The sequence below is a fragment of the Myotis daubentonii genome, chromosome 15 (genome assembly GCF_963259705.1).
Source record: "Myotis daubentonii chromosome 15, mMyoDau2.1, whole genome shotgun sequence".
Taxonomy (NCBI): domain Eukaryota; kingdom Metazoa; phylum Chordata; class Mammalia; order Chiroptera; family Vespertilionidae; genus Myotis; species Myotis daubentonii.
In genome coordinates this window covers 35,415,525-35,437,873 of record NC_081854.1, presented here as the reverse complement: position 1 = coordinate 35,437,873, position 22,349 = coordinate 35,415,525, and the positions used below count along the sequence as shown (strand labels likewise).

Below are 22,349 nucleotides of genomic sequence, written 5' to 3'. Positions count from 1 at the left end.
CACAAGCAAACAAAACCCCCACAAATAACCTGATTTAAAGATGGGCAAAGGCCTTAAATAGACAGTTCTCCAAAGAAGACATTCTAATGGCCAACAGGTATCCGAAAAGGTGGCAGATATTACTGTTTATCATGGAAATGCAGATCAAAACCACAACGGGATATCACCTCATACCTGTTGGGATGGCTGTTATTAAGAAAAAAAAAAAGAGATAACAAGTGCTGGTGAGGATGTGGAGAAAGAGAGCCCTTACGCCCTTTGGGTGGGAATGTAAACTGGTGCAGCTACTGTGGGAAACAGCAAGGAGGTTCCTCAAAAAATTAAGAAGTAGAACTACCATATGGTCCTGCCGCCCCCCTCGTGGGTTTACATCCAAAACAATCGAAGGCAGGATCGCAGAGTTATCTCCGATCCCCCAATTCATTGCTGCATGACTCACAATAGCCAAGGTGTGAAAACCACCTAAATGTACACCAGTGGATAAACAAATACAGAAAATGTTGTATATACGCACAATGAAATATTATTCAGCCTTTAAAGAGAAGGAAATCCTACCATTTGACAATATGGATGAACCAAGCCAGTCACAGGAGAACAAACATTGCGTGATCCCTCGCATAAGAAGTATCTAAATCAGACCGATAGTAGCAGAGAACAGTGATGGCTGCCAGGGGCTGGGGGCGGGGCGTTGGGGAGATGTTCAGTGGGTGTAAAGTTTCTGTTACACAGGAGTAAATTCTAGCAACCTGCTGTGCCATGGTGTGCCTATAGTTGTATTGTACACCTAAAATTTTGTTAAGAAGGTAAATACCATGTTAGGTACCACCCACACGCAGAGTACAGCACACAAAGCAACAACAGGACATGTTTGGAGCGGATGAGTACGTTTATCACCTTGATTGTGGTGCAGGTAACACAGGTATACGCGTATGTCCGAGCTCCTCAAATGGTGTGCATAAAATATGTGCAGGTTTTGTATACCAGTCGTACCTTCACTAAAAATTTTACAAAATAGAGGGGTTCACCCCCCACGCAGAAGCAGCGAGGCTGGGCCTAACCCTGACAAGTTCGGGGAGGCAGTTCTGGGTGGTACTTCCTGTCACAGCGGCCTGCCAACCAGCAGCTGGGACCCAGCTTGTCTCCAGGGGACATGCACTTCTCTGAACAATGTCGGGAAAGGAAACCAAGCTCAAAGGCTCTCAGGGGCTTTCTGGTCATTTTTGGCTGTGGGGGTGGAGGGGAGGGTGGTGGGCCTCCGCCTGGCTGTGGGAGGGAGGCTGGGTGAGGAGGGCCCGCTGTATAAAATGGTTCTAATAATGAGACCCCGCTACTCATCAATGGCCGCGTTATGCTAAGCTCTTTGTCACCCATTACCTTCAATTCTTTAGGTAGGCTTTTTTTTTTTTTTTGACAGCTTTATTGAGATATAATTCACAGACCACACAATTCCACCACCTAAAGGGTACAGTTCAATGACTCTTAGTATATTCCCAGAGATGCCTAACTATCATTACAGCCAGTCTTAGAACACTTTCCTCACTCCAAAGAGAAAGCCTTGATCATCTCCCTCCAGCGCCCCCTTCCCTCAGCCCTAGGCACCTGCTATTTTACTTTCTGTCTCTATAGCTATTTTTAAACTCCTCCACCGAGGATAGGTTTATTGATTTTAGAGAGTGACAAAGGGAGAGGGAGAGAGAGAGAGAGAGAGAGAGAGAGAGAGAGAGAGAGAGAGAGAGAGAAACAACAACATGGATGTGAGAGAGAAACTTCGATTGGTTGCCTCCTGTATGTACCCAGACCGGGGATTGAACCTGCAACCTTTCAGTGCACAGGATGACACTCCAGCCAACTGAACCACCTGGCAAGGGCTCTGTCTCTATACATTTCCCTATTGTGGAATCCCAAAGGTGGATTGGATGAGGAAATTGGGAGGTTCAGAGAGGGTAACTGACCTGCTCAAGGTCACACAGCTAAGGAAGTAAAAGACCTTAGACTTGAACTCAGGTCTTCCTGTTCTCCAAGTTCATATCATCCCATTGCACCACAGAGCCTTTTCTTCCCAGTAACTATATTAAAAATAGTCAGCACTTATGGTTGAACTGGGAAGCCTGTTTTGCCTCCATTGTCTCATTTAATCCTCATAATCACCCTGGGAGTTAGGTAAAGTTTTTATACCCATTTTGCAGAGAGGCAAACTGAGGTGCCAAGGAGCTAATGGTCCAATGCATCATGGCTGCTAGCAAATGGAAGAGGGTTATGGGAAAAAACATATATATATATATATATATATATATATATATATATATATATATATATATATAGACTTGTGAGGGACACAGAATATAAAGTTGAAACAATGCTGATTAAAAGACTATTTTCTCTTAGGTTATCCTCCCTTCCCCTTCTTCTTTCTTTTTATACGAAAAGGAAAAGAAAGTTCCCTCCACCCTCTGAGGTCACTTCCTGACCCATTTGTGAATGTCTGTGGATTGGTTACAAATTCACTTCTCCCTGCCTGAATGCCTCCTATTAATGCTGGGGATGGCAGTGGGCCTGCATGTGCATGGGCTCTGGCACCAGACAGACCTGGGTGCAAATCCTGCTTCCACCACCCACCTACTTACTGTCATACCATAGCCAAGCCATGACAGGCTTTCTGCAGTATATGCCTGAATATACAGGGTGACTTCTCCCCCTACCCATCATGCTCTCAAAGGGAAGTGTCATTTTGTCTTCAAGGCCTTCCAGAACCGGGGCTGCTGTCTTAATTATTTTATTTTGAAGAGCCAAGTTGAAGTTTGAGAAAAAAGGAGATGAGGAGCCCCGAACACTTGTTCATTGCACTGGATTCCATTAGTTGTTCACCTGAGGGTAAAAAATGAGGCAAAGAATAAAGCAATTAAAAATATGGAAAAAGCTGCTGTCTACCATGACCATTATATACAACAGACATTTTAACTCGAAAAGTACTGGAGGCTTGCAACCATAGATTAAAAGAGTGTTTTTCAATGGAAACATGTTGTACATGTCCTTTTCTTGCTTGCTCACAGGGGACCAGAGAAAACTCCTGCCAGAATTAGCATCTGTTTGGACAAAGGTGAGGAGCCACAGCTTCCTATAGCCTCTCCAAACGTTCTGTTTGCACTCAGACTCACTTTCTTAGCAGATCTACTCTGTTTCTCTGTACATGCAGACTTTGCAACTACAAATTATGCATACATACGGTTGTACTAATACATCATGTACATTATATAACATAACAAAATAGAATTGTTAAAAGGATGGGTGGAAATATAAGTTGAAGTCCTAAAAACAAACAAACAAAACCCCAGACAAAAAGCAAGGTAAAGAAATACAATCCAGATTTGGCCATTATTCCTGGCAAATGGGCCCTGTGATTCCAAGTGGTCGATGTTATAACAAGCCTTTCAAAGATCTTTTTAAAAACAGAGCAGTCACCTGTGGTGTAGTCCTGGTATACCCGGAGGCAGGACCAGTAAAAGAAATGAATCCATGGATTTGCTAAAGCCAGCAAATGAGTCCTGTGGCTTCAGATATAACATTCTCAGTCACAACAACATTCCTAGATTCAAAAGATGTAACTCAAGCAACTTAGGAGTGAAACACGTGTCTGTCTTACAGCTCTATAGGTGACCCTAAAGCTGGCTCTAATCACCACGAAGGCTTTTGTATCAGAGATACATGTGAAAGCTTGAGTAACATTGCTTCACAAAACCAGAGAATGAAAAAAGCAATACATTTCTCCAAAAGGTACATTACATCAGACACACAGAGTATGTGACTTGAAATAGGCTAGCTATGTGAGTCAACTACCATAACTAGGCATTTAACTAAGCCATCTATATGCTTGGAAGTTTATAAAGTGAGCCAAAAAAAAAAAAAAAAAAAAAAAAAACCTCATTGGGAAAATGGGAGCTCGACCATGTGGTAATCTACATTCCTTAGCACAAACTTTTGGGGTCAGCACTATTCTGTTCCTGTCTGACAGATGGGGAAAATGAGTCTGAGGGTATTTAAGTGGCTTGTCCGGGTAGTAAAAGGTGGTCAAACACGAGCGCAGCCTATTTCAAATTAGGGCCAGGAACAGCCAATTCTCGGTAATTATGAGGAGTCTATTAAATGTATGCAAAACACGTGTATGCAGTAGGCGCTCCATAAATGCTACTCGATGTGGAAATTTTCGCTCTACCTTACAAGAGACTTCGCTTCCACTCCTGCTGGCTCGGTGTCTTCCTCGGCTGGAGTGTCTTGCCAGGTCCGCCGCGGGAGTGCTCAGAGCCACGGACTGGGCTGGGCCGCCGCGGGCCGCGGGAGGGGCGGGCCGGGCGCGGGGGGGGGGGCGGGGGGGCGGGCCGGCCCGGAGGAGTCACGTGGCGCGCGGCTGCGGCCAAAGCAGAAGTAGCAGCGCCCGCGTCGGAGGGCGTGAGCGGCAGGGAGTGCCCGGAGCGCGGCGGGCGGCTGCGCGCGGGACCCCGGAGCCGGGACCCGCGGCGGGGCGCGGCCAGGTGGGTGGCCAGCCCTGATGGGGGCGCGCGTGGGCGCCCGGTGATCTGAGCCCGGGGGTCCGTTCCTGCAGGGCTGCGTCCAGGGGACCCTGCTCAGGGGCGCAGCGGCGCGGGCAGGGGTGGGAGCGGTGTCTGGGTCCCCACCCGCGGTGCTGGAGGTCCGGGCGGCGACGGCAGGGGTCCGGGCCCGGTCGCCGGACGCTTCCTCACGCGGGGCTGGTGCCACTGCGCCCCGGGACAGTCCCGGCTTTGAATGGGAACCGGAGGAAGCGGCGCGGCTTGCGGTCCCGGGCGGCCGAGCGCTCTGGCGTTGACATTAGGGGCTCCGGCGGCCGCAGGGTCCTGCGTGGGTCGGGCCTGTTTCGGCCACTCCAGTGCCTGGGGCTCGGCGACTCCGCGCCGCCAGCCGGGCCGGCACTTCCCCGTATTGCACAGGTGGTTGAGGGAGGGAGGGAGGGAGGGAAGGGGGTGGCGGCGCGATAGCGCGAAGGCGCAGCCCTTCCCCAGGAGAGAGAGACCAGGATCGCCTTGGGGGGCGGGGGGGGGAAATTCACGGTTACCTCTTGCACCCCACAATCGTATGCATCATTATGTGTGTACGTCTGGTCTGTGCGTTTTCCTGGCTATGTTTTGGAATCCCAAAGAGGTCATTACTCCCATAGCGGAAGAACTTGGGGGAAAGATGGGTCCCGTTTGGACCGGGGGCGGGGGGGGGGGCGGTGTTGGCGCCTGGATTTCGGGGGATGCCGGGGAGGGACTTTTGGCACCCTGTTCTTGAATGAGGCCGAGAGAGTATGGTGGGGGTGAGGGGGCTGACGTGGCTCAAGGGAAACAGGTGGCCTCCTCAGTCAACTTAATTTGAATTTCAGTTCCAGCTGTGTGGTCCTGGGCAAGTTGAGTTTCTTGCCCTGGACTCGGGGCTACACCCCAGGGCTGTGTTGAGAAGTGGGGCTCAGCTGTTGAAAGCTTACCTGGCTAGTTCCTCACCCTCTGGTTAAGGTGTCTGCGTGGGGCTCAGGCCATCGACCTTAGCTGCAGTTCTTCAGGGCGGGCTTCCTAAGGCAGGGGTCTGTGCCAGCCCCGGGCACTTACCCTGTTACAAAGGAGTGTGCGCCACCTGTGTGTTGGCTCAGGGAGATAACGGCTGAGGCCTCATTGATGCTGAAATTGCCCGATGGTGCTGCTGTCTCCCCACCCCCACACCTTGAGCATCTGAGGCTTCTCTGGAAGAGGCAGAGGGGGGTCCCCCATGCAGAGCCCCTTTGCTGGGTGGAGTCAGTGGAAAGTGGCCAGTGAGAAAACTTGAAAACAGTTCTTAGTTTAGAAAACAGTAAAACACAAAGAAGTAAAAGCCATCCACTATGTCACCACTTAAATTAATAAAATGTTGTCATCCTTTCTTCCCTCTTTTACTCCCCCCATAGTAACTGCTCTCCCTGGACTTATAAGCAAACAACCTTTTAGAAATGTAGTTATCATATACTTACTGGTTTGCAACTCTTTTTCATCTCTCTTATGACCTTTCCAGATCAAACTGCTTATAAATCACTCTCATTCTCTCCAATAGTTATGGTGTGTTCTTTAAGGCGTGTGTTTCATTATTGATGGACAGGACTCTTACCTAAAGTCCCTTCCCTCCTCCCCCAAATTGATGGGCAGTTACGTTGTTTCCTGGGTTGTTTTCTTTCTCTTTTTCTGTTACAAGTGATGCCTCCATGAACATCCTTGTTCGTGTTTCTTTCTGCACATATATGATTATTGGATCAAAGCATATGCATATTTTACTAGGTGCTCACAGGTTGTCCTAAAATAATCAAGTTGAGCCAATCTGCCCCGCTACCTGCAGTGGCTGATACTGCCTGTGTCTCCAGTGACAACGTAAGTCCTACACTTGATCTTAGCCAAAAGGCCAAGAAGCGATGACAACGCAAGTCCTGATGCTGCAGGGTGGGTGTGAGAGCAGCAACAATTTCCCCGAAGCGGTAGGAGGGATGGTAACCTCTCAGGGATGCAACTGCTGATTTTCAACAGAGAATTGTTTCCTGGGATTTTGTATAACATCCTGTACTGGCCTAGCATGTGCAGAAGAGAAGAAAACTCCCCTGCTTCCTGGTGCTGGCTCCTTGAATCCCAGAAGTTTATTTTGAAGAGAAGGACATGAAAAGTAGAAATAGTGAAACCTCTTGTTGAACCTCAGCCATGTTTGTATTTATACCATAAGTCATTTTACAGAGTTACCCAGGGAAGATGAGAAACAGGAACAAAAAAGGGATTTCAAGGCTCTTTTCTTTTCTTTTCTTTCTTTCTTTTTTGAAAGCAGAAGCAAAATGGAAGTTGCCTGTGATGGCTAGGTGCGCCTCCCCCGGGTCAAGGCCTTGGAGACCCCCTTGCCTTAGATGCTGACCGTCCAGCTCTGGAAGCCTGGGTCGGGAGCTGGCTGCATTTTGGTGGTCGATTCCAAGGATCTTGTGGACGTGAGGATGTCCTTCCAGTTCTTGGCCAGAGGCAGCACAAAAGACTTGTTTATGGTGGAGCCAGTCCACTGGGCTTTTTGAGCTGGAAGTAACCAGAATCCCATGATGGTTAAATCCAAGGCCCTCCCAGAGTCAGAGTGGAGAGCCCCAGTGCCTCCGGCTGGCAGGTTTAATCAGAGGTGGAGGTGTGACAGGGTGTGTGTTTCCCCTGGATGCCCTCCTGCACGTTGGACTTGAGACCTGGGAGTGGGGAACTCCAGCATCAGCATGGTAAAGAGCTGCGGAGCTGGGACCAGGTGCAAACCCTGGTTCTGCCACTTTCCAGCTCTGTGACCTTAGACAAGGCCTTTAACCTCTCCAGAGAGGGACAGGGGCTGCCACATTAGTTTCTGTCTGGCCAAATTCTGCCGTGGGATTCTGAATTGCAGAAGGCAGGTGCTGAAGGAGCAGAGGTGTGGGATCCAGACCAGGGTTCTAATCCTGGGGCATGACCTTGTCTGCATGCCCTTGATCACATCATTTCACCCTTTAGGGCTTGTTTTCACTTCCTGTATTTCTCATTGAGATAAATGAGAGGAACCAGGTATAGCAGGTGCCGGCACCTGGGAGGGCCAATGAACAGTTACTGGGTGAGAGTGGCCATGGGCACCTTGTTTTCTCCCTTTGACCTGGATTAGAGGGTGAAGAGGCGGGAGGCTCACTTCAGGCAGAGTTCTTGGCACACCCTCTTAGTCCTGCTGCAGGGCCTTCGCTTCAGCCTGTTCCTCTGCCTAAAACACTGTTCTCTCCTGCTTCATTTTTTTTTTTTTAAATTAGATTCAGATGCCCTCTACCCCAAAGCTTTCTCTGAGCCCTCTAAGCTCCTGGCCTCCCCCCAGACTAAACTCAGGGCCCCTCCCCAGTAACCTCTCTCCACTCGCCCCTCATTTGCTTACTAGTCTCCAGTTTAGTGCTTGGCAGTAGAGTTGACACTCAAGGTATTGCCTAACTGGCTGATTAATATTATCTGAGGCCCCTCAAAAAATACTATCTGAGGCCCTGCTAAATGCTGGGGCTGCGTATATATTGTAGCTTTCGTCCTTCCAGCACCCCTTCAGGGTGGTACTCTTATCCCCATTTTACAGATGAGGAAACTGAGGCCCTGAGTTTGAGCATCTTGGCAGGAGGCTCTGGGCAAGTCAGAGCCAGAGTAGAGGCCAAGATAGCCCTGGCTGACAACCTGCCTCTCTACAGAGTAACCACTGTGGGCTCCTAAAGGGATTTGGAGGGAGGGAAGGAGGTAAGGAAGGCACACAGAACAATTGATGGCAATAGATTCAGCAATAGCTAAATCCCAGGAGCACTGACTTTGCATCCTTGTTTTAAGGGCCAAGACCAAGCATGTCAAACTCGCGGCTGGCGGTCTGCATGTTTGACATGCTTGGCCAAGACATACTCTATGGTTTAATCCTCACAAGAACCTTTAATCTAGTTTCCTCTTTACAAGTGTGGAAATGAGGCCCAGGGGCTTAAGTGACTTGGTGTAGGGCCAGCCTTAGTTCAAGTCCCTTCTGAGTGGCAGGCAGTGTGTCTTTGGACGTTTGGGGGGCAGAATTGGGGGTTGAGGGTGCAGAGCAAGGGCTCAGGGAGGGACTGCAGGGTTGAGCAGAGGAGTGACATGATTTCACTCCTGTTCTGAAAGCATTCTTCTGGCTTTCAGAAGTTGTCTGTAGGAGGCAGGCAGAAGCAGGGGACCAGTTAGTAGGTGCTTAGAATAATCCTATATAATAGAAGCCTAATATGCAAATCGATCAACCGGCAGAACGACTGGTTGCTATGATGCACACTGACCACCAGGGGCAGATGCTCAATGCAGGAGCTGCCCCCAGCCCACAGGCCCCAGGCCAGCAAAGGCGGGTGTGAGTGGGGGCCCCCTGATCACCCTGACAGTTGCCCCACAGAGGGAGGCGACCAGTGGTGGCAGTGGGGGGCAGGGCAGCCAAGGCAGGTGCCAGTAGGGGGCCCCCGATTGCCCTGCCAGCCGCCTCACAGATCAGCCCTGATCGCCAGCCAGGCCTAGGGACCCTACCAATGCACGAATTTCGTGCACCAGGCCTCTAGTCTAAGTATAAGATCTTGGAAGAACCGGTGAAGGGGTGAGATGGGTTGGATTCTGGATTTGCTGTTGGATTGAGTGTGGTTGTGAGAGAGGCCAGACAAGGAAGGCCATGAGATTTGGGGCCTTAGTGCCCCTCTGGTCACACAATTCACTGCCACTAGAATCTTCTCCTAAACATTGGCTGTTGGTGGGAATAGGTGGTGATCAAGGTCACCTGCTGGATGCTGAGCTTTGCTGGTGACATCGCATTCCAAGCTTTCTAACTGGGCCATTTTAGAAAGGAGGCCTCTGAGGCTTGCAGGGTCACACAGCCTGCCCAGGGCCACACAGTCGGCAGGAACCTACACCGGCACTTGAACTTGAGGCTGCCGGGCCCCGAGGTTTTCTGCCCTGTTGGCCCCATATCCGTGCAGAGGTCTCTACAGACACATTCTGAAGTTTTGCTTTCTTTCTTCTGTTTCCAACTTCATTTAGGAAATAAAGGGATGTTTAGAAATTTCTCGGCAGGATAGAAAAGGATGCTGGTGTTGGGGATGAGGGCTGGGAGCCAGCCTGTGCTGCTTTGACTATTCAAATATTCTACAGCATGAAAGTGTGTGGGGAGGGAGGGGCTCCCAGCCCAGCTGGGGCGATTTGGTTATTCAAAGCCTGGGTGACGGTTGGGCATTGAGGTCAGGGTGTCGTCCCACACCCCCACTTCCATTTAAACCCGTGTGTGTCCTGTGTGGGTCTGAGCGGCCAGCAGTTCGCTGCCCCAGGGATCTTCTCCTAAAACTCATGCTCATGAGACAGGAGTTGGTTCTGGAAGTCCAAGCCCTGTTAACTAAATCCCCCTCGGTTAACTAAAGCCAATTCACACTCCTCTGTCCTGCCCTCCAGCCTCGCTGTTCCTCACTCCTCCTCCTCCCTGGAGTGGCCAACAATGACCACCATGGTCAACGTGGACGCCCTCCCGGAATATGAGAAGAGTCAGATCAAGAGAGCCCTGGAGCTGGGCACCGTGATGACTGTGTTCAGCTTCCGCAAGTCCACCCCGGAGCGCAGGACCGTCCAGGTGATCATGGAGACGCGGCAGGTGGCCTGGAGTAAGACGGCCGACAAGATCGAGGGCTTCTGTGAGTACCTGCTGGGCAGGGCAGTGCGGCCTGCCTTCCCTTCGGCCTGGCCTGGGCGGCTCCTCACCTTCCTGCCTTCACTTGTCACTGCAGTGGTTGTTTTGATACCTTCTTCTGTTCTAAAAGTGGAAGTGTGGCCACTTTGTCTGGGTCTCTGAAGGGGTTTAGAGTAGGTGGGGGAAGTTCAGCCAGTTTCTTCTAAGGCCAACTTGGAAATGACACCCAGATGGCTCACCTGGGCGAGCAGGGGTGTGCTCAGTCAGACAGCATCAGGGCCATTGGGTTCCTGTCGATGGTTAAGTTCTCTGCCCTCTTAGGGTCTAACAGGCCAGAGTTTGTGGAAACTCATAGCTTGGTAGCCAGATACACGTCTGTTTCATGTCACTGCAAACCACAGAGGGAGAGGCTTTTACTTCAGCTCCTGTGGACAGAGCGTGTTCTGCAGCTTTCAGGTGAGATTCTGGTCCTGGTGGAGGTGTCTTCCCTTCCCCACCCCCTTTAGATTAGGCAATTGGCCCAGTTCCTAAAGTTTCTAAGACTATTTTTGTTTTTATTGTTTGTTTGTTTGTTTTTGAACAGAGTGAGGAGACTTAAGCAAGTTTCAGTTGCAGAGACTTGCTTTAATTTGCATTTTTTAATTGACTATTTAAAAAAACTGTTAACCCTCACCTGAGGATATTTTTTCCATGGATCTTTAGAGACAGTTGGAAAGCGGAGCGGAGGAGAGAGAGAGCGAAATATTGATGTGAGAGCGACACACTGATTGGTTGCCTCTGGCACACACCCTGACTGGGGCTGGGGTTGTAACCATAACTCAGATACATGCCCTTGACCGGGAATCGAACCCACGGCCCTTTGGGGCAGGGGCCGATACTCTGACCACTGAGCAACAGTGGCCAGAGCTTGACTACTTTTTAATTGAAAAATTGAAATGTACACTTGGGGGAAAAAACAAAAAAAATTCATAAATAAATGTCTCTCTTCCTCAGTCCTCATCCCATGCTTGACAGGCAAGCTCATTACCAAGTTTGTTTATCTCTCCGGATATACTCTATGCTTGTGAATGTGTGTCACGCTTTTTACACAAGTGGGTACCTGCTGCATACACTTCCGCACCGTGGTTTCTTTTTTTTTAGATTTAATAATTATTTTGGAGGTGGTTTGTTATCAGCACATTGATCTGCCTTCTTTCAGGGCCATATAGCATTCCGGCTGCAGGTAACAGTGTAACCCCTAGAAAGGGACATAGGCTGTTCCTGGTCTTTTGCTATATTTGCATTCTTCCTTTTCCCTTTTCTATTCCTCATCCTCTTCCCTTGCCCCTTCCCTTTCTTCTTTTAATTTTATGATTCATATACCATACAATTCACAAACCATACAATTCATACATTTAAAATTAACAACTCAGTGGTTTTTAGTATATTCACAGATAATGTGCAACCACCACTATAATCAATTTTAGAACATTTCCTTCACCTCAGAAAGACTCCCCAAACCTATTAGGCATCACCCTCTATTTCCTATCCTCTCCTTGCTCTAAGCAACCACTCATCTACTTTCTGCCTCTCTCGATTTCCCTGACCTGGACATTTCCTTTCACTAGGATCGTGGCCTTTGCGTCTGGCTCCTTCCACTCGGCATCATGTTTTCAAGATTGGTCCCCCTTGTGGCATGTGTCAGCTCCTCTTTCCTTTTTATGGCTGAATAATATCCCATCGCATGGATTTCCCACCATTTGTGTATCCACTCATTCACTGAGTTGTTTCTACTGTTTGGCGATTAGGGACAGTGCTGATGTCCCTGTGTTTGTGTGGACATATGCTTTCATTTCGCTTGGGCATATGAGTGTGTGGCACTGAATTTCACGGGCACTGAAATTTTTTATTTTATCAACATCCTAGGAGTGTTGTCTGTGTTTAATCATTTTAGGAACTGCCAGACTGTTTTCCAAGTGGCTGCACCGTTTGACATCCCCACCTGCCGTGCATGAGGGCTATCCGTGCATTATATTTTCTGTACATGTATGGGGATACCCAAGGACAACTTCCTGTAAGCGTGATTTCTACGTTAAGGAGTATTTTAACTCGGGAGTTTGACAGCACCCACAGCAGCCCATGCGGGTGTGAGCGGACCTGTTCCCCACGCCTTCCTCCACACCGTGGTGCGGGTCTGAACTGGGCCAGTCGCAGGTAGACTCAGGGAGCGTGGTGTCATTCCTCATTTGATTTCTCCTGTCACGAGTGGGATTGAACAGCTTCGCAAAGGTTGCTCCTGGCTTCGGAGCCAAGGAGGCCTCGGATGGCCCAGAGCCGAAGCCCTGCCTTGACAGTATGTGGAAGCAGCCAACTTGCTTCCCGTCTTTGTTTGCTTTGGCCACCCTCGACCTCTCAGGCGGCTCAGAAACCTGTCGCAGCTGCAGGGAGAGCGGGAGGGCGGGCTGCAGGGGCACTGACAGTAAATACAGGTGTGCCACGCTGAGTGGACGGGTCCTGCTGACCATGAGAAACACCTGGGGGCTTTCAAATGTCTAGGCTGCTGGAACCTTCTCCTGAAGCCCGTTCTGAGGGGCACCGGACAGGATTTGGCTCCTGAAATCATTGCCAGGCAGTTCTCCCTCTCAGTTAACTGAAAGCAATTCCCCTTCTCCCTGGGGTGACTAACGATGGTGTCACCGCCCAGGTTGGCTGGGACTGAGCATTGTAGTTAATAGACTCCCAGGTGATCATGGTAACTAGCTAGGTTTGACTTATACTGTTTACAACCTTTCTTCCAATCCCTCCCTCCCTCCCTCCCTCCCTCCCTCCCTCCCTCCCTCCCTCCCTCCCTCCCTCCCATTTTTGAATGCCTGCTCTGCAGGCCTGTTCTAGGTACCCGAGACACAGCAGTGATTAGATGAGACTCACCTCCTGTGGAGCCTACGTTGTGCCACTGAGTCTAGCAGTGTTTGGTGAGCTTTGCTGTGTGCCTGGGGGCAAGTTACATCTGTTTCCTGAGATTGAATTCCCTTATCTATAGAATGGGAACAATATAGGCGTCCGCTCCGCACAGTGATAGCTGGGAATGAATGAAGGAGGAAATATGCCAGAAGGGTTCCACGCAGTCGCACGGGGTGAGCATTGGACCCTCGGGCGCTGCTGCTGTTACTCTTGCCGTGGTTGTAACGAGTGGCGGCCAGCTCTGCGGGTGGCCGTCTGGCTCAGGTGTTTGGACGTCTGGTGGGATCCACTGATGGGTTTCGAGAAGAGGATGATGTGGTCGCATTTGTGTTTTTGTTTCGAGCATGGTCTGGCGGTCCTATGTGAGGCGGCTGTGATCATGGTAACTAGCTAGTTTGTAAAGAGACAGGAAAAGCCAATTCTGGGGTAAAGAGCTTAGGAAGGAGCGAGCAGGCCGTGGGCCCTGGAATGGGGACTCTTAGGGCCATCTTTTCAGCCTCCTGTTGTTAGTGAGATGCCTTGAGGGGACACCCCCCCTCCCCCAAGCTGCAGTGTTCTTCAAGGGACCTAATTAGCAGGGACTGCAGGGAACTGTGAGGTCTGCCAGGGGCAGGCTGGCATGAGGGAGCATGCATGTGGTTGTGGGGCATGTGGCATGTGACTTCTGGCAGGTGTCGCACCCTCCATGTGGGCCTGGATGAGGCTAGACCAGCCGTGGGCAAACTACGGCCCGAGGGCCCGATCAGGCCCGTTTGAAAGGAATAAAACTAAAAAAAAAAAGACCGTACCCTTTTATGTAATGATGTTTACTTTGAATTTATATTAGTTCACACAAACACTCCATCCATGCTTTTGTTCCGGCCCTCCGGTCCAGTTTAAGAACCCATTGTGGCCCTCGAGTCAAAAAGTTTGCCCACCCCTGTGCTAGACACACGCAGATCCCACTGTCTAGAGCAGTGAGGGGTTCTCTGCACCAGGCAAATGTCTGTAGACATTTTTAGTTGTGATAATGGAGGGGGAGGGTGCTCGTCGCATCTAGGGAGTGAGTCAAAGCCAGGGATGCTGCTAAACACCTTACAATGCACGGACAGCCCCACTACAAACGAATTTCAGGACCAAGTGTCAGTGTGCCAAGGTGGAGAAACTCCGGCCCGGGCCATGTGCTGACTAGTTTAGAGCCATAAAGCAGCCCTGGGCCTATAGGGCTGCTCTCTGGACCCTGTCGTGGCGGAGCTGTTCGGTGAGTTCGGCCCATATTTGCTATCCTGTTGGGACCTAGACTCTGCTGAGGGGGGATGGGGTCCCGGCCCTGGAGGGGAAGCAGACTCAGCCACCAGCCATGGCGGGATTGGTGTTGCCGCCACAGTGAGGGTCTGTCTGCACGGGGCGCCTGTGAGGAGGGCTGGCTCTGTCCACCGGGCAGGGCAGGGGAGGGGAAGTGGGAGAGGCCTCGCAGCGGGGCAGCTGCCTGTGTGGGGAGTCCAGGGAGAGGCTTGCCCGGAGGCCAGCAGGAGGGCCGTCCCGAGTGGGCTCAGTGGCTGCCATTGCGTGTGCGCGAGGAGATGTGTGAATCAGAGGTTTGGGCTGGTTAAGTCTTCCATTCTTTGCAGCTTGGGCTGTGGCGAATGGGTATTTCCTCTGGGCTGGAAGGTTCCAGAATCTTGGCTCACACGTCCACTGCCTTGGTGGTAAGGCTGGAGGACTGGGCTCAGCCGGATGGTTGACCGCCTGATGGTCTGGGGAGCTGCACTTGGGACTTGGCTCCTGGTGGCCCCCAGAGTGTGTTTCAGGGGTCCGGGCAGGGGCTGCAGGCCTGAGCCTCAGAGGTCCCAGCCACCTGCACTCGCTCAGGTCACCACGGCGGCTCAGGTTCATGAACGGGGAATTTCCATTCTATCCCTGGCCAGGTCGTGTACGCGAGGCAACGGATCGATGTTTCTCTCCCTCCCTCTGCCTTCCTCTCTCCCTAAACTCCATAAAAACATATCCTCAGGTGAGGATTCAAAAAAAAAAAAGAAGAATGGGGAGTTTCCTCGTGGAGAGAAAGTGGCACGCATGCCCGTGCAGAGAGGGAAGATACTGACGGTGACCACCTGGGGGCCAGCAACCATGAGCACACCTGGACTCTGGGTTCAAATCCCTGCTCCACCCTCTGCTAGGTGTGTGACGAGCAAGATAATATAGTTCCTGGCTTACTGGTGAAATGAAATGGGTTTATTCTATGTACTTTTTATATGTGGGAAACATTGCACAACTGGAACAGAACGCAGTAAGGTCCCCTCCCTGAGAGCCTGGCTCCCTGAGAGTCGCTGGAAGTGCGGCCCAAAGCTTTCCTTTCCTCTCGGGACCCACTGAGCAGACTTCGTGCAGAGCCGTCTGCTTGAGCCTTTCTGAGTTGAACTTCGGGGCCCTCCTGCATCTTGTCCGTTTGTGGGGCCTGGAATGTGTCCCAGGAGCCACCTCGGTGCCACCTGTTGTGGAGTCTGGTTGGTGTGGTGATAAGCCAGGTCTGAGGGCTTGGATGGCATCCATCTCGACCGAATGGGCTTTTCTCCTGAAGTTTTCACGGGCACTTCTCTGTCTGCTCCTTTTGAGCCAGATGTGGCTGCCCCGAATGAGGAATGCTCAAAGCCAGAGCAGTTCTGTGTCCTTGGTCTCAGGCTCTTGGCTTGCCTATTGGTGATGATGATGATGATGATGATGATGATAGTGATAGCAGCAGCAGCAGCAGCCACCTGTAGTGGATGCTCACACTGACCCTGCGAGACAGCGACCATATCGCTCTTACTTTGAGGAAGCTGAGTCCCAGGGAGACTGGGCGACATGCCATGCCCAAGGCCACACATTCAGGAAGGGGCAGAGTGACAGTTTCTCTCGTTCTGTCTGCCTTCAGAGTCTCATATCGTCCTCCTGCTCCTGCATCCTCTCGGAGACCTTTTAGTTCTGTGTGACAGAAGCACCCTGATGGGGCCCGGGAGCTGCAGCGCTCACACTTGGTCACACAGGAGGCCAATGCAGCCATCCCCGCGGCGTGCAGGGGACACGCTCGGCCGGCGCTGGCAATGCCAGAGGAAGGAGGCTCCAGCGGTGCCCTGGTCAGCGGGAGGCACAGGTGCCAGGAGACCATGGACATGGCAGCGTGGACAAGCAGGAGCAGAGCCAGGTGGTGAAATGGGGTCTTGAGGCCTCTCAGCCAATTCTGAAACCCATGTTTGGGCTTCTTATCCATGAATCAATGAGTATTTTTGAAATTTTTTATTTTATCAAAATGTCTTCAAACTAGTATAAAGCAGATTTTTTTTTTCTCACTGACATCTCCTGTCTAAAAAGAAATCTAAGCCCTAGCCGGTTTGGCTCAGTGGATAGAGGGTTGGCCTGTGGACTGAAGGGTCCCAGGTTCGATTCTGGTCAAGAACATATGCCTGGGTTGCGAGCTCGATCCCCAGTAGGGATCGTGCAGGAGGCAGCCAATCAGTGATTCTCTCTCATCATTGATGTTTCTATTTCTCTCTCCCTCTCTCTTCCTCTCTGAAATCAATAAAAAATTTAAAAAAAAATCTAAAAAAAAAAAAAGGAAGAAATCTACTCTGTGAAAGTACAAAGTCCCAGGCTCCTCTCGTCACACGTCCATCAGAAGTAAGATCAGCCAGTGTCCCAGGGGCTGTAAACTCACAAATCTGTCAGTCTGGGCTGTGCAGCGATGGTCTACAGCAGCACGGACCCTGAGCCCGAGTGCTGGGCTCCCGTGGTAGGCCTCCCACTTAGCTGGGGAGTGACCCTGGACCGCTCAGGTCACCTCCTTGTGCCTCCATTTCCACATCTAGAGAGTGAGGATAACAAGAGAACCTGCCTCCCTCAGCTCTGGTGAGGCTTCAATGAAGTGATGCATGTAACTGCTTTCAGCAGGACCAGCCAGGCGCCCTGGAGGCAAGTGCTCAAGTATGTGCTGCCCTTGTCCCCCTGGCCCTCAGCGTTATCGTCACCCTTATCAAACATAAAGGGGAATGGCACTAGAGAAAGGGTGAGATGAATAGTAGAACTTCCATTTATATAGTGATTTTCCTTGCTGCACCCAATGGATTGTCCAGCTCCCCTTCTGGGATATACACTCCCCATGTGGGAGCCTGCTGGTGTGAACACAGAACTGTGTATTCCTGACGTTGAGACAGACCTACTTGTATGCTGGGTGGTTGCGGAATCTGTCTCTGTGGTCCTTCCAGGGTTGTCTGCTGTCCTGGTCCACGGGTACTTGATCTTAGACTTTGTTCCTTTGCTGATTCAGCAAATACTCAAAGAGGACTTGGTGTGTGTCGGGTATTATGTTTGTCACTGGGGATGAAGGGAACAGAACGGTGATCTCCCTAGAGGAGCTTACAGTCTCATAGGGAAGATGGGAAAAGTTACTCATGTAGTCATTTTGGATTGTGATGGATGCCAGGAAGGAGAGGAACACTGTTTTAATTGGGCAGGCATCAGGAAAGCCCCTCTGAAGGTGACATTTGAGTTGAGATTTGAAGGGGGAGGAGGAGAAGGCTGTGGGAAGCTCTGGGGAGAGGCGTTCCAGGCAGCGGGCACAGGTATAAGGCTTCCGCATTAGCCAGGCAAGGCTAACTGCAGTGACACATGCCTCAGTGATACGATCCAACTCTGTCACTCAAGTCATGATCCATTGGGATGGGAGGGGGGGACTCTGCTGGCTGGTGGCATCACCGACCCCTAGGGCATCTGAGGCCACCTCAGGATCCTCTGTCCAGTGAGCAAATGGGGGTAGAGGAAGCGTAGAAGATGGCTTAGCAGGATTTTATGAGCCAGGCCTGAAGGTAGAGGTTTCCACCTTCCATTGAGCAGAACTTGGCCTGTGACTAGCTGCAGAGGATGCTGGGAAAAATAAGAAATGGGTTTGGGGGGCATCTCCCAGGTGCTTCCACAGCCCCTCACTTTGGAGGGTGCAGAGGTGGCTGCAGGAGCCCCACTGATGCTAAAGAACAGATAATTGTAGGGATTTGGGAGGTCTTGTACGAGTCTAGGAAGTTGAATAGCCTTACCCTGGGCCTCAGGGGAAGGGAAGGTGGTGGCACTGAGGTCTCTTCCATCCTGTCTGAGACAAGAGCTACTGACGGTGACATCTCTTCATAGACTGGCCTTGTCTGCCCTCTTAGGTTTCCTCGCAGCCATGGCTTGGCCCTTCCCAGCAAAGCCTCTCTCCACCTTAACTCCCTGTGTGGCCCCAACAGCTAAGGCTTTGGCTTCCCGGCCTCCCAAGGATGGACTCCCGAGAGAGGCCTCTGATTGGCCAGATCTTTTGAGCCAGTGCATGGGATTGGCTGTTTTGAGGCCAGAGTCCTCTCTGGTCAGCTTTGGTGAGGGGCAGGTTAGAGCGCATCTCCTGTTGGAGAACATAGTCTGGCTTTTTCAGGGCTCGTGGGCCCCTGTAATGGGTTGAATTACCCCCCACCCCCGGTTCGTATATTAAAGCCCTAACCCCCAGCACCTCAGAATGGTCCTATTTGGAAATTGGGTTATTGCAGATGTAATTAGAGGAGGTTATGCTGGTGTAGGGTGGACCCCCCTATTCCAGTATGACTTGTGCCCTTATAAGAACACACACACACACACACACACACACACACACACACAGCAAAGGCCATGTATGTGGAGATTGGAGTGAAGCATCTGTGAGCGAAGGAACACCAAAGATTGCCAGCCATCACCAGCTGCTGGAGAGAGGCAGGGAACACATCCTCCCGCCCTCAGAAGGAACCAACCCTGCCGACGCCTAGAGTTTGGACTTCCAGCCTCCAGAGCTGTGAGGCGATGGATTTCTGTTGTTAAGCCACCCATTTGTGGTACATTGTCAGCAGCCCTAGCAGACAGGGGCAGTGGGGTGAGCGGGGCCATTGATGTATCCATTTGCCCACAGATGTGTGGATAAGTTGGAGTTGGTTGTAAAGGAATTTAAGTGTATTCCAAGTGTCATCTTATTTCCTGGCTGCACTGGACTTGGCTTGGGTCATAGGGCGACAGAGGCAGTGTAGGGTACTGGTTAAGTGTGGGAAACAGAGCCAGCCTGCTTGGATTTGACTCTGTGGCTTATTAGCTGTGTGATCTTGGACAAGAGACTTCTATGTGCCTCTGTTTCCTTACCGGTAAAATGGGAAGAAAAACGGGACCCACCTTGTAGGGTTGTTAGGAGGATCAGATGAGTTCCGGTAGGCAAGTCATTTAGAAAGGTGCTTGGGAAATACTAGGTAAGGTTTGTTCTTGCTATTATGCCTCTTGCCTCTCTCCCATATCCCCTTGAAATCTCTACTCCAAGCAACCAGGCCTCCCCTTTGGAGGACCAAGTCCAGGTTCAGTTGGCTATGGCTGGTCCAGTTCTGCACACCCATGGCCGCGGGGCATGGGCGTGGGTCTCTTTCAGTCTGGCTTTGGGGAACTAGGTGTCCCAGCCCAGAACTCCATCTGGCCGTCGTGAGGGGGGAGAGGCAGTGGGAGTGTGGGCACATCCAGCTCTGAGAAGCCAGAGGGCAGGGCAGTGCCAGGCTCTGGAATGCAGGTGTGCCCCACTGTGTGTATCTAGAGGTTCCTGGATAGGTGGTGTAAGTCAGGTCTCTCCTGGATGGCTAACTAGAGGAGGGCGCTGTTAGGAGGTATCCTTGGTGCATCCCTTTGGAGAGGAGATCGCTCCCACCGCCTGCCCCTCCACTCCTCTACCTTAGCGTCCATTTTCGCCTATCAGACGAGCAAAGTGGAGGGTCTTGCTTTGTCCTGGAAGAGACTTAAGTGCTGTGCAGTGTGAAGTGGGAGCCAGAAATCCTGGTGGCGACTTTCCTGTCCCCTGGCAGTGCCTGACCTGGAGCCAGGTCCGTGGGTTCCTCGTCCCAGACTCTGGGCTCTGGGAGGCAGGGACCCATCTGTTCTCTCACTAGGAGGGTCCCCAGCAGCTAGGCTATGCCCGCCCCACAGTGGATGCTTCAGGGAAAGGATTGGATGCCCTCTCTGCCTCTGCCCCCTCTTTCTCTCCAGACACAGAAGTACCTGGGCAATCCACTCAGCCTCTTAGCCTCTTTGTGCCTCAGTTTACTCATCTGTGAGATGGGGTAGCGACGGAGCTACCCTGTCAGATCTTGTGAGCATTCAATGTGTAATTGCATGTAACGTGTCCTTGGCAGGGTGCCTGGCGCTCATGCTGCCCCGAGGGCTTGCCAGAGCCTGCATTTGCGGGCACTGGAGGTGTGGCAGAGCCCACACGTGTAGACGCTCCCTCCTCCTGCCGTACTGGGCCTGGGTGTAAGGGTCCGATTGGAGTTAAGGTCCCTTGGGTTGGAGCAATGCCTTTTCCCTTCTGCGAGTCGAGTCTGGGGAGGCCTGGACTTGGAGGAGGAGTGTCAACAGGGCAGTGGTGAAGTTTTGTAAACAGAATCAGTGGTGATGTCAGTTTAGGGCACAAGAGGCCTTCTGCACCCTCCTGGCACACTGGGGAGGAAGCTGTGAGGTGCTGCTTTCATCTTATATGAGTTGTCCTGGTGGCCACGGTGGGACTGGGTTTGGGGGTGCAATGTCGGTGCCTGCGGAGAAGGGTTCTGTTCTGACAAAGAAGACCATGGGAACTTACTGATTTGTAAAATGGAGACTAGCAAAGGACAGTGAGCACAGCCCGGCCACTCCGGGCCACTCCTGGCCTGCTGCCAGCCCCTGCTGATGGGAGCAGCACCGCCCCCCCCCCCCCCGCCCCCCTGCCACTGGCCTGGGGACTGGCGGGAGGAGGACCAGTGTCCCTGGGGAGGCAGGGAGGACCCAAGCTGGGGTGGCCAAGTATGAACCTTGTGCTGATTTCCTGTTTAAGGCAGCCCTGAGCTGGCCTGATCCGACCTTGTTTTATTTCCCCTAATTAGAACAACTTTTAGTTTCTTCTCGTTGCAGAAGTAACATGTATTCATTAGTAGAAACATTTTTAGCTACAACTGGGTAGGGTAACAACCCCTTTACTTTCCCTCTCCCCCCTACCCACTTGGTGTACACCTTTCCAGATATATATATATTTTTTTGCAAGACATAGATCCATTTTTATAAAATGAGTCCTTTCATAATACTTTTTAATAATACGCCCTTTTCATTTTGTGTCACATTGTGACCATGTTTTATTATTATTATTGTGAGCTATTTTAGACATTGAGATGAATGTAGAAGCTAAGATGACAAACACCTATGTACTCAAGAGCAAGCCTTCTAGGGTCTGGCTCTGACGCTTACAATGTCTGTGACCATGGCCAAGTTATTTAGCTCTCACTGTACCCATCTGTAAAGTGGGATCGTAGTGGTGCCTCTCCACCCGATTCTCATGAGGACTGGGTAAGCGAGTTACATAGCGCACGTTGGGATAGCGCCTCAGTGTCCCGCAGCACTCAGTAAGAGTGAGCTGCAGTTGCTATTGTTGTTGTTACTATTATCATCTCTATTACTCAAAAATAAAGGTGCCCCTTCCCCCACAAAGATGTCCACTTTCTAATCTCCAGAACCTATGACTGTTATACTGTATAGTAAAAGGCTCATTGCAGATGCGATTCAGTTAATGACCTTGAGATCGCGAGTTATTCTGGGTTACCTGAGTGGCCTGATGTCATTTCAGGGTCCTTCCTGAAAGAGGGAAGGTGGAGAGTCAGAGTCCGGGAAGGAGATGTGATGACAGAGCAGAGGTCAGAGGGATGGAATCAGGGGCTTTGAGGGAGGAGGGGGTCCATGAGCCAGGGATGCTGGTGCCTCCAGCAGCTGGAAAAGGCAAGGAAACGGATTCTCCCCAGAGCCCTGCTGACAACTTGATTTTAGCCCAGTGAGACCCATTTTGGATGTCTGAGCTCCAGAACTATAAGATGAGAAATCTGTGTTGTCTTAAGCCACTTAAGTTTGTAGTAATTTATTTAGCAGCCACAGCAAATGAATACACCCTTCTAACCAATTTAGACAAATCATAGTATTTGCTTTGGGTCTTTAAGTTGTTGTTGTTAATCCTCACCTAAGGACATTTTCCCATTGATTTTTAGAGAGAGTTGAAGGGAGTGGGAGAGACACACAGAGAGAAACATTGATGTGAGAGAGACGCATCGATTGGTTGCCTCTGGCATGTGCCAGACTGGCCCAGGGATTGAGCCTATAACCAAGGTATGTGCCCTTGACTGGAATTGAACCTGAGACCCTTCAGC

General features: G+C 51.0%; 1 protein-coding gene and 1 long non-coding RNA gene across 3 annotated transcripts in view; one reads left to right on the top strand and one right to left on the bottom strand.

Moving 5' to 3' along the window:
- Nucleotides 1-2,757: 2,757 nt before the first annotated feature.
- On the bottom strand, nt 2,758-4,332 carry LOC132216384 (uncharacterized). Its single transcript, XR_009448742.1, has 2 exons — nt 4,211-4,332; nt 2,758-2,865 (listed from the first exon to the last, which is right to left on the bottom strand). It is a non-coding gene; the product is annotated as an uncharacterized LOC132216384 (long non-coding RNA).
- Nucleotides 4,333-4,391: 59 nt separating this feature from the next.
- The window catches only part of PLCG2 (phospholipase C gamma 2), a 138,447-nt gene continuing 120,489 nt past the window's right edge, over nt 4,392-22,349 (top strand). Inside the window, exons 1-2 of one of the 2 annotated variants that reach the window (XM_059667292.1) lie at nt 4,392-4,526; nt 9,978-10,213. In XM_059667292.1, the coding sequence (XP_059523275.1) occupies nt 10,021-10,213 (193 nt within the window). In that variant the 5' untranslated portion in view covers nt 4,392-4,526; nt 9,978-10,020. The remainder of the gene's footprint in view (nt 4,527-9,977; nt 10,214-22,349) is intronic. The other variant, XM_059667291.1, reaches the window with a different exon arrangement.